The 16,892-nt window shown below is 45.7% G+C and overlaps 1 protein-coding gene across 1 annotated transcript in view; it reads right to left on the bottom strand.

The window, feature by feature from the left end:
* Positions 1-13,786, bottom strand: part of LOC144149213 (uncharacterized) — a 59,070-nt gene extending 45,284 nt beyond the window's left edge. The window contains exons 1-4 of the mRNA XM_077680751.1: positions 13,625-13,786; positions 8,743-8,800; positions 6,064-6,532; positions 1,442-1,807 (exon numbers count right to left, since the gene is read on the bottom strand). Coding sequence (XP_077536877.1) covers positions 1,442-1,807; positions 6,064-6,231 — 534 coding nt within the window. The 5' untranslated portion in view covers positions 6,232-6,532; positions 8,743-8,800; positions 13,625-13,786. The remainder of the gene's footprint in view (positions 1-1,441; positions 1,808-6,063; positions 6,533-8,742; positions 8,801-13,624) is intronic.
* Between the last annotated feature and the right edge of the window lie 3,106 nt (positions 13,787-16,892).

Here is a 16,892-nt window from a genome sequence, read left to right as displayed (position 1 = left end):
TATGACAACCGCAAGCGGTGCACGAGTTTCGAACCTCTTTGTCTATATAAACCGCTTGGCTTTCGAACATTCTGGGTTAAGCTACGACGACAGCCGCTACGACCGAACGCGGTGTGGCTCTATTTGGGTCCAGCGATCGAGCTACGACGACAAGGCGAGCCCCTAAAGTGCTCTTCACTTAAAATACACGGATGATCGATTTAATTAAACATACGTACAGAAATATACAAAAACGGTCGCCCGCAGTTTACCTACCGGCATTTTGCGAAATCAAGCTGAAACAGAAACGAAACGTCCCGCACGTTTCACTTTGAGCGCACGTGGAGTAGTGCGCCTCTATTCACGTGCATCTCCGCCGTCCGGCAACGCTGACATTGAGGCATTCGGCGTGGAGCCGTGGAACGCGGTAAATATAAATTGACTTAAGCAAACCACTTGCTTGTTTACCTTGGGAGGAGCGATACGGGGGAGGAACAGCATGAGAAGTGAGCGGGAAAGTGATTGATTGATTGATTGATTGATTGATTGATTGATTGATTGATTGATTGATTGATTGATTGATTGATTGATTGATTGATTGACGCGCCGACACTACACTAGGGATGAAGCGCGCCGTAGTGGAGGGCTCCGGATGAATTTTGATGGCCTGGGGATCTTTAACGTGCGCCGTAATCTCGAACACACGGGTGTTTTTGCTTTTACCCTCCATCAGAAACGCGGCAGCCGCGGCCGGGAATTAAACCCGCGACCTTAGGCTCAGCAGTACAACGCCATAGCCACTGAACCACCGCAGCGGCTGGTGAGCGGGAAAGCGAAGGCCGGCATTTACTTGAAAGGGGCGCCAGATGACTATCATCTTTCGTCGACATTTGCAACGAAGTAAGAAGATACGCAGCCACTTTTTTTTTCATTTGTGATAGTCTACTTTTTTCGTATTTTTGTAGATAAATTTACTCTAAACTTGATGGTATCACTGGCAAATTTGCAACGCAAAGAAAAAAGTTATAAATGCAGAAGTGCAGCTTGCTGGGCCAGTTGGTCCTCGTGTTTTGCTTCCTTTTTTCGCTGGTTTCCGTCCCGTCGTTATAAATGCAACCGCTTTAAGTTAAGACTATTGCATAAAAATGTTTTTTTTTTGGCGTCTGTGGACACTGCACAAATCCTGTTACACCACACCATTCAGCCACTGTAAAAACTAGCAACACTGGGACAGTTACTTCCCCTGAACATAAAGGTCACCTGGCATCCAAGAGAACAAGCAGACACTGTCTTAACAAAAAAAGATATCAGGTTTGCCTTAATCTTGGAATGCAACCCACCATGCACCACAAAAGCTAAGACCAAGAAGTAGACAGAACTTTTACAAATTCTCGGAGGCTAACCACCCTCGAAAACAGAGAGAGAAGAGAAAGAGAGAGAAAAAATAAAAGATTATCCATACCCTTTTTTCTGACGCTTTCAACGTTTCTGTAGATGCACTCACTTCGTCACCGCCTCCGTTAGACGGTTCTTCCTCATCCGAGCCCAAACCAATCACATCTGGCGTACAAATTGAAGCTGTTGATGCTTGTAAGCGCCTCGCCGGCGACACCCTTGCACCACTTGCACCAGAGCCATGGATTTCTTTCGGGCATGTCGATGCTGTACTTTCTGATATAGGGGTAGACGGCAGCCGTGCTCTGATCGGTGTGGAGAGGTGTTGCAAGTGCTCAAGAATCTCATCTTTGGAATACTCAGCGAGGAGCTGCTCGATGCCCTTTTCAAGGCTGTTACGGCAGGACCTTGGCTTGTCCGATGAGGAGACAGGCTGCAAGAATTTCGAAAGGTTCAGGCGAACAGATTTCTAGAAGCCACACCCTCCGGCCAAGCTCTGTTCCATTTTACATAATTTTTATCACATACAGCAGAGCTTCCTTTTGCAGCCTACTTTCCCTTAACTTATTTTTGGGCCTTTACAGCCGCACCAAAATTGATTTTTAATGCACTGTTTTTCTTGCTTTAGACAAATACACCAATCTCAGCACCAACTAGAGACAAAATTTTTCCATTCAATACAAACACTGCCCGATGTTAAAATACACGGTGTATCTACAGTGCCGTCTGGCAACACTAGGAGCGCTCCACTAAAGTGATGTCCGGCTGTGTTTTATTACATAGCACCGCGCGCGTCGGTACTACTTTGTTCTCTTCAAGGTTTTTAGAATAGATAAAAAACACTCGCTCACCCTAACACTAACTAACCTAACGTTACCTTGGCTAGTATAACCTGGATTATCTGACCTAACATAATGAATCGTTTAAACCTCTTAGAAAATACTGAACTAAAACAAGAAAACAAAAACTATAAAACACAACAAGAACTATAAAAGACCCTGATTCGAATTTCCTCCTTTAATATTTCACAGAGATATGACATTACCCTTACATCAATAAAACACTCCCAAACCTACCGAGCCAGAAAACTGTGAAGGCTGTCAGACTACAGCCACGGCTTAAGCGTTGCGGAGTGGGCATCCCCATTTCTAATTCAATTCCAGGGAATTCGAAATCGCCACAAATTCAGTCCTCTTAATTCCCCGGAAAGGCAAAACTTATCCCATTGCTACTCCTGGAGTGTACGGGCAGTTGTTTCCCACTGCACGGTCATTCTACGCCAAATTTCCCAGACAATACGCTCGACCATCTCCGATTACACTATAAAAAATACCGGTTGATTTTCGGACTGCTCGGAAAAGAACATTTCTCTTACAGAGATTCGAATATCACATTCAGTCTAGAAAACCTTGAAAACCATGTTGTAAGGGAGAAAATAATGTTAAGAAAAAGCGGCCACCACAGCACTAGTCGGCGGGACTTGAGTTCGCTTCACAGCAGAGAGTGCTCCTGCGCGGTAGCGGAGAGGCGCGGCGGCAGCGCAGGTCGATATACGGCATGTTCCGTTTGTTCCTAACGATGTGGCCGGCTTTGTAAAAGTGATTCGACATACATCTTCTGGCCTTCTATGGTACCGCAGGCGAAGCCAGTCACTAAAAGCGGAACCGACAAAGACCTTCAAAGGATTTCTACAATTCCAAGCCGTTCTGGTAGTCTTATTTGATGCCTTTTAAAGCCGACAACATTGCAGAAGCACGGTATCCCGATAACTGAGATATTGAGAATGCTTATCCAATGATAAAGACGGATGTCAAGCATGTCGTTTCACAGAACCGAGACCTAAACTTGTTTGAATAGTAATCTTGGACATCATCCAATCATGTAGCACCTTTTACTGACGTCACTGCTGTTATTTGGTGCAGCCGCCGTAACCGTGCTTGGTAGTTTTTCTTCTTTAAAGGGACAGACAACCGATTTTTGTCGAGTATATATTCTCTATCCCAAATGAAAGGGCATCACTTAAAGCACCTTGACAAAAGACGGTTTTGCTGATAACCCCCTAGAACTGTTTAAAGCGAAATTTTTAGATCTGCGAGCCGTATGTGTCCCTCCCAAAAATGATGCTGGCAACCATGACATAGAGTAGCTCGGACACATACTTTTGTCTGTATGCGAAATGAAAAACAATATGTAAAAACTTGTCACCAGCAAAAAAAAAGTTTTAATCGCAGGCTTTCCTGTTCGTATATGTGTTTTTTCAATGCAACGGTCTATTGTGCACGAATACGCTATCTGTTGGGATAGACGATAGGTAGAATCTGGCTTCACGTTGCGGAGGTGGGAAGTTCGATTCTCCCCGGGCGAGACGTTTTTTTTTTTTTGTTTTTTTTTATAGCTGCCGTTGGCGTATTTGGTAACTGAAATCAAATATTTTGGCAGAACAAACGCCTCTGACTCAAAGAGAATCGTCAAAGCTCCTTCACTGGGTCTGTTTACTGAACGTTGCCGTTGATTCTGGGCATGGAGGCTCAGTTAGCCACACTGAGAGTCATGCTGAGAGTCACCCAGCGACAGCGGGCGGCGTGTCTTTAAAAATTTCAGAATAATGTTTAGAAATACATACACAATTTAACCTTGTACAATTACTTGTGTTAAAAGGTTTTCAATGCGTAAATAAACGTTTCAGCAGTTACAGTAGCTGCTAGGTTTGCAGGTCACGTGACAGGGACACATATTGTAGTGCCAAGTTTCCACACTACGAACCGCCACCCTTCCGATTTCAGGAAGTTTGCTGCCAAATTAAAATTATTTTCGCCGATTTCTTTAGAAATTGCTTGTGGTTACCGGGCTATATAAAACGCTGGCTTTCATATGAGCTAGAGAACATATACGAGACAAAAATCGGTTGTCTGTCCCTTTAAGGCTTTATAAAATAAATACCGCCTTATCGCCCGGATAAACGATGAATAGTGTGTTTAGTTTAGCCCGTCTACGCAGTGCAAGCAAGAACAGTTAGCTTGGAAATTTTACTTCAGTGTCCCTTTAAGGCCCCTAAAATGTCGGCATAACATTGTGGCGCCATCAGTTAGTTTAACTTGTAACCCCGTGCAACGCCAACTTTGTGAAGCCGGAACGTCCGCGCGTGACGTGAGTTTTAGTAGAACCTTTCGTCAGTTTTCCGTCGCGATATGGTCTAAGGTCCCTACCTTAATATGGTCACGCTTATTGCGCCATCTGCTGAATGTTTTGCGAAGCGAGTTGCCTATTACGTGGCCTCCGCGATCGGCTACCGACGCGCCGCCGGTAGCCGATTGCGGAGGCCACGCCTATTAGCTTATCTGCAAGAAATGTGCCTCGAGCATTTACGAGCGCCCAAACCACTAGGAGCAAACGCCTTGGCGCCACTATGGACTGAAAAACGTGCATAACATGATACAAATGTCCTTTCAACTAAGTACGCACCGTACTGGAAGAATAGAAGCACACAATGCTCTGAATCGAAAGACCCGATTTGACGCACACAATTTATTTAACTTCAAGAGAATCGAGAAATGGTTTCGAAAGAACACATCGTCAAGGCATGCGCTTCGAGGCCGAAGCGCGAAATTAACAGGCGATCGATTGCCTCTTGTTCGTCGTAAGGGTATCGAACTGGCTTATTGCGATTTACTGGGCGAACAAGTCCCTGCACGGCGCCGCAAGCCAAAAAGGTTTCCAAAAAATCGTCCACACTCTACATACTCGGTGCGGGTTGTCTCGTCGATAGCGATAGTTAACTCCACCGCATTTTATCGCGAAACGAAAGCGTACACAACGCACACACAGCTTCGGCTGCCGGTATGGGTGCAAAACTTCGTTCGAGCAGACAGCCCTATACGTATATAGGGAGCAATACACTTGTTCTATCAAACGCAAACTACTGTTCACAGAACAGCGACTAGTGGAAGGCCGACGCGCTACTTGCTGCCATGATTTAAACAAGGAGAAAACAGGCATATGTGCTCATGACTACGCCGAACCTGCAATAACTATCGCAACCGCCATTGGCACAGCGGCTTCGCAGCTTGCGAATTTCGGCAACGGCTTAAGTTATACCTGCACATTTATGTTTATGACTTATAAAAGTAAACGCGCAAGGAAAAATTTTGTTTTTCTTTGAAAGCTTCTGTGCGGGGCTCTGGTTCTGTTGTTCGTCACGTGACTCTTGGCGCATCCGGTAGGTCGCCGTTTGCGCCATCTCTGGTGGGCGATTGATAGCTTCACTTTTTGAGTATTTACGCGGATATTTTCAGGGTACTGCCCCAGAGAGCGGTATATTTGTATTCTGGGGATGCCAATCTATCTATTTACACCAACTTCGGTTTTGACCTCCGTGTTCGTTTAAGGACTGTGCACCAACAAAACGCACGGCCAACTGTGTTTTCAACGTCCTTTCCCACTGGTTTTTGCATTTCAAGGTGAACATACCCACGTTCGCGCAAGGCTTGCAAACTTCATTGATTTGATTGTAGGGTTTAACGCGCCGACGCAACGCAGGCGATGAGGCGCGCCGTAGTGGAGGGCTCCGGATTAATTTTGACCACCTGGGGATCTTTAACGTGCGCCGAAATCTCGCACACACGGCCGTTTTTGCTTTTCGCCTCCATCATTAAAACTGCCGCCGCGGCCGGGAAAGGCTTGCAAACTTACCGTCGCCGTCGTGGAGCCCACCGTGTCTCCCTCCACTGACTCCTTATTGATAGGTGTACGCGGCCATGAACCTTCACCACTGTTTCCCATGCCAGAAGCCTTGGTAGCCGCTGTGTTGGCAGCCGCAGAAGACGCCATTTTTGTATTTGGAATCGGGTGTGGAGTCATGCGGCGCAGCCCACGGGTTGGGAATGTGCCCAACAAGTTCCTTGCACAAAAATATTACGTCGCACCAGATGCCTTTCCTGAAATGTCAGCTGGCGGTGCAGCACACTCTCAGCGCCAGAGCTTCCTCCGTGGACACCTAGGAAGCATTGCTGGCAGTTCCGTTCAATTTCTCTGCCAGATCACAGCAAGTCAGTAGTCCAGCACGGTTAACACAGAGCTGGTGTGTCTACAGAAACCTCCGGAAGCTTGGAACTTGCTCTTCGGTGGCTCCGCGTCAGAACACTTCCACTGCTGACCCAAACTGCACACAAACAAGGCGTGAAAAACTTTATGAGTGGTTTGACTAAAAGAAAATACTTATTTGCACTCTCATTATCCGTAAACTAAGCTCTGCCAGAATAGACGAAGCTGCGGTTATTCTTTTTAGCCCCCGCCACCCTCCTCCATCTGAGTGTAGGCTCAGTATGACAGGCCAATGTATGGCACTGAACTCTTAAACATATCCTCATCATCAGCATATTTTATCTCCACTGCAAGATGCGGCAGTCTCCAATTGACTTCCAACTTCTATAAACCTTTGCGGTCCTGATTCAGTATATGTGGTTGCAAAACCCCCTTAAGCGTGCCCAATTTCTATTCTTGGCATAATGGAGTATAGTCTTCTGCAATATGTCAGCAAAGATATGAAATTGATGTCTGGAACGTTCCTGAAATTGCCTAATGTCTTTAAAATAATTCTGAAATAGCTAGCCTCCTTTTTGTTAACCAGTGGAAAATTACAGAACATGAAAATTTCGTGAAAATCGTTTTTCTGCTGATGCGTGCCTATTTTTGCAGTGGCAGACAATTCGCTACCGTTGCCGAAAGGTAGGGTTGCACGAGGGAGTCACTATCCGAGGCAGAATTTCGCAAGGGCTACAATAACAGCTACAATAACAGCTACAATGAAATGTACAATGAGTCCTGTTTCATGAGACCACATACACACCAAAATCGAAAGCTCATGAATGTTTTGGTTTCTTTACGCTATCCGTGCGAATTATGCAGCAATTAAACTGGTAGCTTTTGTCAAGTCGTAGAAGAATTCTGTAAGATATGAAAAAGTGCCCCATGTACTGTAGGTTACACAAACAATTATTATGCACGTGCAATTGATTTTGTAAGTTTTTTAACACATGGCAGAGGCCAACTGCAACGAACGTTTACCCCAAGTACTGCCAACGCTCCGGCTATAGGACCTAACTGGCAGCTTTGGGACACGTCACGGCGATCAATCATCGGCGTTGACAATCATCGGCTCGGCAGAAGACGACGCTGCTCCTGCCTGCTGGTGAAGCACGAAACCAGCCATGAAGCCGAAGTATCACGAGAGCCACCCGGTCAAGCTCCCCTAATTGCCCTTATCACACTGCAGCTGTGTTTATATTTCTTGCAGGCTTTTACACCACTTTTTCGGTCTGATTTGCTCGGCCCACTCGCTCAGCCAGCTCTGACACCCTATTAGCCGCCCGTTTTACCATTCGGGTTTTAAAACCCCAATTTTTGCTGGTCACTCGCGCGTATACCTATTTCAGATGGCATACCTTGTACTTTGTACTTTCCGGTCCCTTTAGCCCGCCGCAGTGCCTCAGTGGCTAAGGCATTGTGCTGCTGAGCTCAAGGAACCGGGTTCGATGCCGGTAGCGGTGGCTGCTTTTAGTACGGAGGCGAAAAGCGAAAACGCCCGTGTGTAGAGATTTTGGGGCACGTTAGCGATCCCCAGATGGCCAGAATTAATACAGAGCCCTCCACTACGGCGCGCCGCACAGCCGAGGTGCAGCTTTGGCGCGCCCCATAATCAATCAAGATCATCCGAGGCTTCCCCCATCAGCTCAATCAAAAGAATATAATCTTGCCGCACTTGAAACTGTCCAGAGGTGGAGTGAAAGATGGAATATGCCATAGCCACACCATTTTTTTTTTATTTTGGAATCTTTTCTGTGCACAGGCGGCGCCGGTAGAGAAATACGGCGAAGAATAGGTATGGGCTGGGAAGCACTGGGAAAGTACTCCCAAATAATGAAAAGTAAGCTACCACTGTCACCCAGAAGAAAAATCTATGACCAGTGCATACTGCCGGTGATGAAATGCGTACGAAGCTGAAACTTGGCGCCCACTAACAACTAGACAGCGAACTTACAGGCCGGCTCAACGGACCATAAAACGAGTAATGTTAGGAATAAAATTCACGGACAGGACACGAGCTACTTGGATCAGAGAACAAACTAGAGTTGACAACCTCATTGTCCAAAGAAAAAAAAAAGAAATGGACTTGGGCCGGTCATGTGGTGAGACGAACCGACAACCGGTGGACAATTAGGGTAACAGAGTGTACACCAAGAGGTGGGTCTTGAAGAAGGGGAAGGCCAATAATCCCATGGAGGGATCAAATAAGGAAATTCGGGGGTAAACTGTGGACTCGAGTAGCGCAGGTTGGAGGTTAATGGGAGAGGCCTTCGTGCTGCAGCGTACCTGAGAAGGCTGCCGGTGCTGCTGCTGCTGATGATGAGACCCTTTAACCTTGAACAATCTGCAATATAACAAATATTTTCTAGCTTAAAACGAAAAGTGCTCCCATCAAAGCATCAGTAATAAATTCCTTTTGCACACTCTTTCAAACGAGCCCATGCCTGTGTTTTTACATGGACCGCCGCACACAGCGGTTATAGCGGCTGAAAAGGAGAAATTTGGCAAAATTGGCAATCTTATTATGTTTACCACCCTAGAACTATCGCTTCCCAACTCCAATATATTTTCCTCCACTGACCATCAACCATATAAACCCGTCATGCAGCTTCATTGCCTCTGAAAAAATTCAACTGTTAAAAATGTCTAAATATGGCGCAGAAGCGCCACTTTTCTTCGCCACAAATCCCGCTGCTAAACACGGTAGCTGCTGTTAATGCACTGTAGCAAAGCAGGCGCGGTTTTTCTCTATCAACTGCAACTCTTTCACCACGCTCCATAAATTATTTTATTGCAATTTTTTCGCAATGTATAGGTTGTTGTCACAGCCCCAATTGGCAAATTGCTGTCAGAGATAAACTACTTTATTCCCTATAGAAGTCGGTTACGAGAACGAATTGTGCGGTGAAGGGATACACTATAGAGATAGACTATAGGGATAGACTATAGGCGATTTTTTATAGTAAAATCTTAGGTAGTCAAGCGTAGTGTCTGAGACATGGGGGGGGGGAGGGAATGGTTGTAAACCATAGCAAATATCAGTTTTTTTGAAACCGCGCTTTGGTATCAGTACCACTTCGAAGACTTCACAGGTTCAGTTGGCATGCAATTACAAAAAAAGACATTTAATTGTTCCACTCGGTATCGCAAGCCTGCGCAACTTGGGTAGCTCAGATGAAGCAAAAAACAAAAAAAAGAAACATTGCAAACTAGTTATTGTCAATTGTATGCTCAAGTGGTTTTCGTAAAAATAAGCTCCAGAGCAAAAGCGACTGCCTTTCGCAGACTTCAAGCAAACTCCTATCCTCACCCCATTATCCCATTATCCTCCAAGCTAGGTACCCCACCCTCTCCTACGCTACGTGTAATTTCTGTCCCCAACATAGCGCCCTGTACCAGATGGTATGGGAGAGTCAGAAAACCCCATCCCTTATACCCAAATCCTCACCCAACGTACGAGCAGTGGGCGGGCCAGCTGGCCAGCTCCGACCTCTCAATCGAGCGTAGCCTGGTGAAAAGGGCTCCAGCGCGGACCAGGGCTCCCCGGACTAGAGGAGGCCCCCCACCGGGCGGGCGCCCAGCCATCAGCGCCTCAAGCTCGTCTAAATAAAGTTTATTCCCTTACTCACATTACCCACATAGCTTCAATGTGCACTCTTCAGATCATTGAGTGAAGGCTGAAGTCCCTTCGCCTTTTACAAGTTGCAACGTTGCGCATGTTTTTCTAGGAATTAATAAGTGGGACATCATCACTCAGTTGCCCGCAAACTGCTCCTGATAATGTGGAGCAAATAATAATAATAATAATAATATTAATAATAATAATAATAATAATAATAATAATCTTTATTCATCACCAAAGAAAAGCTACAGCGAAACGGGCCCATCTAAGCCAATAGCGGCTTGTGTGATGTGGCCCTTCATCGTGAGGAAGACATGTGGTTTCTTTATAAATACAGAATATTCAACATTGCAACAGAAAGTAATTAGTAAAATTGGATACATTTACAGGAAATCGGCGTAAAGCAGCAGCACACTCCATACGGAGTAGTAGAACATCAGAAAACAAACAATAAATACCAGAATTACTTATATACATGTGACTCTTGAAGTAGAAATAATAAACACTTCAACTTTGCAAAGAGAAAAGGGATGCGAAAACAGAACTTACATTCACAGTGAATCGAAGCAGAGCAATCGTATACTCTAAACAGTAGTGAACACAGACCACAATGCAAGAAAATGAGACTATACACGTAAATCGTACTCTTGGGACAGAAGCAATAACAATTTCCATTCAGATCGCGATTTCACAGAAAAAAATTCATCGGGCAAGTTGTTAAAAATTGTTGGGATGTACACACGTCGTCTCGCTGCTCCATATTTAGTTGAAAAGCGCGGAACAACAAACCGTGTTTTTTTGCGCAGCTGACGCGGGGCGATATGAGGGAGCTTAAATTCATCAGTCCAGTAATGACGCAGTACAACCGTAGAAGTGAATAAAGATTTAAATGAATGAAAACCAAGTTCGGAAAAAATGTCTTTGCCTAAAGATAAAGTTCGATTGTAAGCCACACTCTTTAATATATTTTTTAACAGGTTATCGATTCGGTCTTGCCAACCTCTGGAGCAGAAACCAAAAACCGTTATTCCATATCTTAAAACACTATATGCAAGCGCATGAACTATCATCTTTTTAATTGGGAAAGGCACCAAGCTTCTTACATTGAAGAGTAAACACGCCACGGATCTAAGTTTTGAGCAGACGTAAGCACAATGGTTTTGCCACGACAAATCACTGTCGAAATGAATTCCGAGATACTTAATTGTATTTGTGTATTCCACGGGAGAGCATTGACAGGATGTGCAGTCATGGTGATGCAGAAATACCGGCAAGTCCATCTCACAATGTTTCAGGAAATTTTTGAAACACATGGCTTTAGTCTTGCCATGATTGACGGTGAAGTTGTTTTTCGAGAACCAAGACATAGCTTTGTACACTGATTGCTGTAGTTGCTCAACTGCCGATTTATATTTAACATGCTTTGTTAGGAGGACAATGTCATCCGCGTATTGAAACACTACCCCGTTTGGGATTATTGGCACAAAATCATTTACAAACAAATTGAAAAGGAGAGGAGATAAAATTGATCCCTGTGGGACACCGGCATCAAGCGGCAGTTTGGTGCTGGAGTATGTATTACCTATAACAACCATTTGTGACCTGTCAGCGAGGTAGTTCTTAAGTACAGCTTGAAAGGGGCCCCTGAAACCGATGAGGTATAATTTGCGGAGTAATATGTCGTGACAAACTGTATCAAAGGCTTTGGATACGTCGAGAAACAAGGCGCAGCAAAACAAATTATGTTCAAAAGACTTACACAACTCATCTGCAAATTCTTCCAAAAGCGCAATTGTGCCCCGGCCTTGCACAAAGCCAAATTGCCTGTCCGACATAATGGAGAACTTATGAATAAACGAATTCATCACCTCAAGCAAAAATTTTTCTAGAACCTGGGATAATACCGGCAGAATTGAGATGGGGCGGTAGTTCTCAAAATTTGATTTCTTACCTGCCTTGTGTAATGGTCTAACTAAAGCAGTTTTTAGATTTTTAGGAATAACTTCCGTGTCGAGGAAGCCATTCAGCATGAAAAGAACAACGTCTGCTAGCGCCTCAAAATTTCTTGTCAGTATGCCTACGGATATTCCATCCATTCCCGGTGGTTTATTTATTCGAAAACTAGAAAGGATCCGTGCAAGGTCCGATTTTGAAAGCCGAGGCAAAAAAGCGGATGCGGCCAATGAATCCCTCAGCGTCAAGTCTTGTTGAGACTTTGCGGACGCCGCTTTTGAGGCCTGGCTGAAGAAATGATTGAACAAATTGGCTGTTTCAACAGCACTTCCAGGGAAATGTTCTGCCACAGAGTTTTCTTCATTAGATTTTCCCCTGAGGTGGTTCACTAGGGACCAGGTTTTGCCAGCATTTTTGGACGAATAATAATTGCCGTTTGGACGAATAATAATAATAATAATAATGAAACTTTATTTCTGTTCCATGAATAGAGATACAGAAATAGGAACCGGTGGAAAAAAGCTGCCGTAGACCCCTTGACGCAGCCGCAGCCCCCTTTCTGCTCAACAGCACATTTCAAATAACGCGAGCCTTCAAGCATCAGAGACTGCCGCCAGCAAAACCGAGCCGCAGCGATTACGGAAAGCAATTAGGGAACACGCAGAACTTTGGGGCATCGGTGGCAACATGTTTAGTTTGTCGGGTTTCGAAATCACGCATCCAGTTCCTAAATTTGAAAAGGTTCACCGAGCTTGCCTCTCAAGACTTAAGCACAACTCTGAGAGTCGGCAATAAATAACGCCAAAATATAAAATCATGGACCTGAAAACCGCTGGCAAAACAGTCGTCACAGTGTTCAGGCAATTTAATCAATAGCGCGATCTACCAAATAGCTATGAAAGTTCAGACTTACGAGCCTATTTGCCGCTATTTAGTGCCCTTTAAAAAAACCTTTAAAAGTGTGATTAGGTTCAGGCTCCCCTTTTTGTTGGGGCTTCATTAGCAGCGTATAGTAAACAGCGGCGTGTTTAATAGCGATGTGGACAAAATAAATAAATAAATAAATAAATAAATAAATAAATAAATAAATAAATAAATAAATAAATAAAGCTTGCACTGAAGCGTTGTTCTTATGTTGACCAGCATAAACATGCAACGACGTAAACAGAAACGTTCGAAATGGAGTACTCCAAACAATTCTCCTCCATGTGCATTTTGGGGTAGTTTTGCTAGAAGCACGGGTAAAACGGCGCCGATTAGATTTTAAATCAATAGCGAAATTTTCACCTGAAGGGTTGCCGCAAGCAACTGGCTCGCCAACGCGAGAAATGCGCAAGACCGCCATTACGCGCCACCTCGTCGAATTCTAAACTATAAGACGATGCTGAATTAACGACTCTGGTTTTTCTCAAATTTGTAGACACGCCGCAATTCTGTACGAATTTCCTAACCTACAGACAACATCGAGATCATTCAGCTCACAACGGAAACTCTAGACCTCCCTCGTGCGAGAACATGTGAAGCATACCAAAATTGCGGTAAACGCCTGAAACGACAACACTTCTTATTGCAAATGAACGTAGAATTTCCCACCTGTTACGAATGTCTCACGCAGTTTGCCTTACCCCGCAGAAAGCATGGATAAGGGCAGCCACCTTGAGGCGCTCGAAGTACGCCGCGCCATTGAGCGCGCTCAAGGGCGCACAGGAGTTCATCAGTTTGTTCCTCCTCGTGCGCTCGTAGAGACAGGAAGGAGCGCAGACGAGTTTATCAGTTTGTTCCTCCTCGTGCGCTCGTAGAGACAGGAAGAAGCGAACGGATCAACACGCACACACACATAAAAAAGAGGGCCTTCTCGATTAACAGTCCTTGGTCGTTCGCGGACTGCCGGAGACGCTATCCGGCACTTATTTTTCTCATGTATTTCTATATGACTTCTGGGGCGGTATTCTCGTAACTGTCCCTTTTGAAAACGTCCCTTTTGCGTCCCTTTCAACGTGACGTACTTCCGGTTAAGCAGTGGGCCTTTGATTCAAATACCGTAACTGTTCTTGCAAACGCAGTTTAAAGAACTGAAACCGTATCAGAGTATCTTTTATGTGTGTATTGTTCCGCCAGCGAACCAACAATAAGGCGACGAAAAATCGTCTGCTCCAAATCGTCTGATCCGAGTAGCCACGGCTCATAGCTCCGCCGTGCTTGCATTGCGTCACATCCGGGTGTTCGCTTTTAGCCAATCAGGGCTTGCTCAAAAGAGACACTTTTGAAAGGGACACAAAAGGGACAAAACACGGGAATACCGCCCCTGATTCGAGCGCAGTCGTCGGACTGCCCGCTAACCGTCCAGAACTCGTAATTCGAGGATGCCCAGAGCAAAGTGCAAGCGTGTGCGTCCGTCATACCTCACGCAGATCGAGCGTTGTGATAGCTTAATCGGACCAAATGTTCTTATTTTTTTTTTTTGTCTTTGAAGGGATGGGCCCCGCTGGGCACCGCCGCGCAACGCAAGGGCGAGGGCAATGGGAGACATCGTGACGTCATGCAGCCGGCCTTCGCAAGCCAACCTTCGTGTACCTCTGTTGACGCAGCTCCCTCGCTGTTTCCCTTCCGCAAGCCGCACGAGTCGGCCCTAGCTCGTGACCCATGATACATCTAATCTGCATCTTATCTCGCATGCCGGCGCTTGTTCCGTTGGAGCCGGTGCTACCGGTGCCCTCTCACACGGCAGGGCCACGTTGTTCAGTGGGAAAGAATTTTTGGCACAGTGGTACTTTGGGCGCGAAATATATATTGCCCAGACGCCCGCGCCCTAAAGGCGGAGGAGGAGGAGTACGAGAGAAAAGGCGAAGGGAGCATGGCTCTTCCGCCGTTGTACACACTCCCCGCACTCTGGGACCACGCCCTGCCGGTGTTGAATACCGCCGGAGAAGTGCACGCTCGGCGCTAGCTTCTGCTCATGCGCTTACGTGAAGCGACAGGTGTTTCGATTGGCGTGTTGTATTTGGCTTTCTGCGACGGCAGCGCTGTAGATTGAACAGAACGCCTAATCTTTCATATTTTAACGAAGGTATACGAGTGCTTCAACCGTGCCTGTGTTGGATTTCGCGTTCTCAGGTGTTTCCTGCTGCTTTTGCAGTTACGTGACGCGGGAAATTGTTTGAATACGCAGTATGCGCTCCACCGTATCCTCTCCTCATGCTTCAACCGCGCTTCAACCGTGCTTCATTCTTCACGCTTCACTCTTCAAGCGTGCCTGTGTGGGATTTAGAGTTCTCGTTTGTTGCCCGCCGCTGTAGATATCGAAGTGCCTCAACCGTTCGCAAACCGCCGCGTAGTTGGAACGGCTGTTTCCCAAACGTGGATCTACCGTTCACCCTACATGTGATCGGCTGAACCTTTGGCCCAAAAATTTCATTTTGTCCCCTGATTTTTTTCTGCGATAGTGCAGACAACCGTGTTGATTCAGTTTTTTTTTCTAGCGTTCTGTGCCGACAAAATGGCAGTTGGAACTCATTGGTTTCGTCAGGCGGAATGATAACGGGCTCGCCAGTGTCCTTCAATTATTTACTACTCCTCAGACAACTGCCTCCACAAGGCACGGTTGTTGCAAGTGGTTGCGCTTCCATTGCTAAATGTGTTGGCAAGTGGTTGAATCCTAATTTGAGCCCCCCTCACCCCCCCCCCTTTTTTTTGTCATTGGCTGCCGCTTAAGCCAGGTACAGCCACCGTATCCATTGTTCTCACCCGTTTTGCAATTCACATGGTGAGAGCAGAACTGCTTAAAATGCTCACTTCTAGAAGCGCATTTGGGAAACTGGTCATTAGAACGCAATAGTAATCATATACAAGGCTCTGTAACAAACTTGCTACGCCCACACTTTGAAATTTGTCAGATGTACAGTGAATTTGCACGCAAGACACTCTCTTAAAAAGGAAGTGTACATGTATGTGTTACTCTGGACCAGCTTGCAGTGCTGAAACAGCTGTAAACTTTGGTATGCCGGAAAAGCCCCAATTCTTCGAAGCCATTTTTTAGTTCGTCGAACTGGCTTTTTCTCTCCCATTTTTTGGAACATTTCAGGGCATGTGCACAACGCCCAGAGGAAGCCAAGCCTGACTTTATTAATTTGCCAACGTCTCCCTGAAAACTTGTGCTTGTTGCCTTTCACTTTCGTCACAGTCTGTCAGAAGTGGTCTGTCTTATGCTACTTCGGTGTGGCGGCCTACAGCAAAATAAACCCCTAAGCCCCATCTCTTTGCTGGCAGGGCATGACGACACTGGCAAAGATTCCCCATGGAAACACCCGCAGGTGCTACTACATACCAGCTAGGAGCAGCTGCTGAACATGCATGCGCCAATCATCAAAGCGCGTGACAGCCGTCCTGTTTCATGTTGATAGTGCTAATAATCCCCTGTTGCCACTGGCTGTTTTATATGTATGGGCTAACGGTCACTAGGTACAGTGCAGTCTCTAGTGCACTCACATGCATGCATTTTTCTGGCTGTAATTCTAGGCAAAACATTCCGATGAAATCGACAATGCAACAATGCCTGGGATGAGGCATCATATTTTGTTTGCTAGCTGAGGTTTGTGTCTTTTAAAAAGCACATGACCAGGAAAACTTCTCGCACGCATTCGTTTTACACGTACATATTCCTGCCTCAGTGTTTGCTTCAAAAGAACTCTTCGACAAGTTCCCCCAATATTGTGTCGCCATTCGCAGTTGGTGATGTCACAGGTGGTAGTGCAGGAACATTAGGGGGGTCATGCCTGTTTTCACTCCACTTTGGGAATTTCGATGCACTAATAAGTACCGCTGCTGGGAGTGGAACATTATTTTTATTCACGATACTGCAAGT

The sequence above is a fragment of the Haemaphysalis longicornis genome, unplaced genomic scaffold, assembly GCF_048455015.1.
Source record: "Haemaphysalis longicornis isolate Haplotype H1 unplaced genomic scaffold, Haemaphysalis longicornis Haplotype H1 scaffold_8, whole genome shotgun sequence".
In the NCBI taxonomy this organism is placed as follows: Eukaryota; Metazoa; Arthropoda; class Arachnida; order Ixodida; family Ixodidae; genus Haemaphysalis; species Haemaphysalis longicornis.
This window is presented reverse-complemented; position numbering and strand designations above follow the sequence as displayed.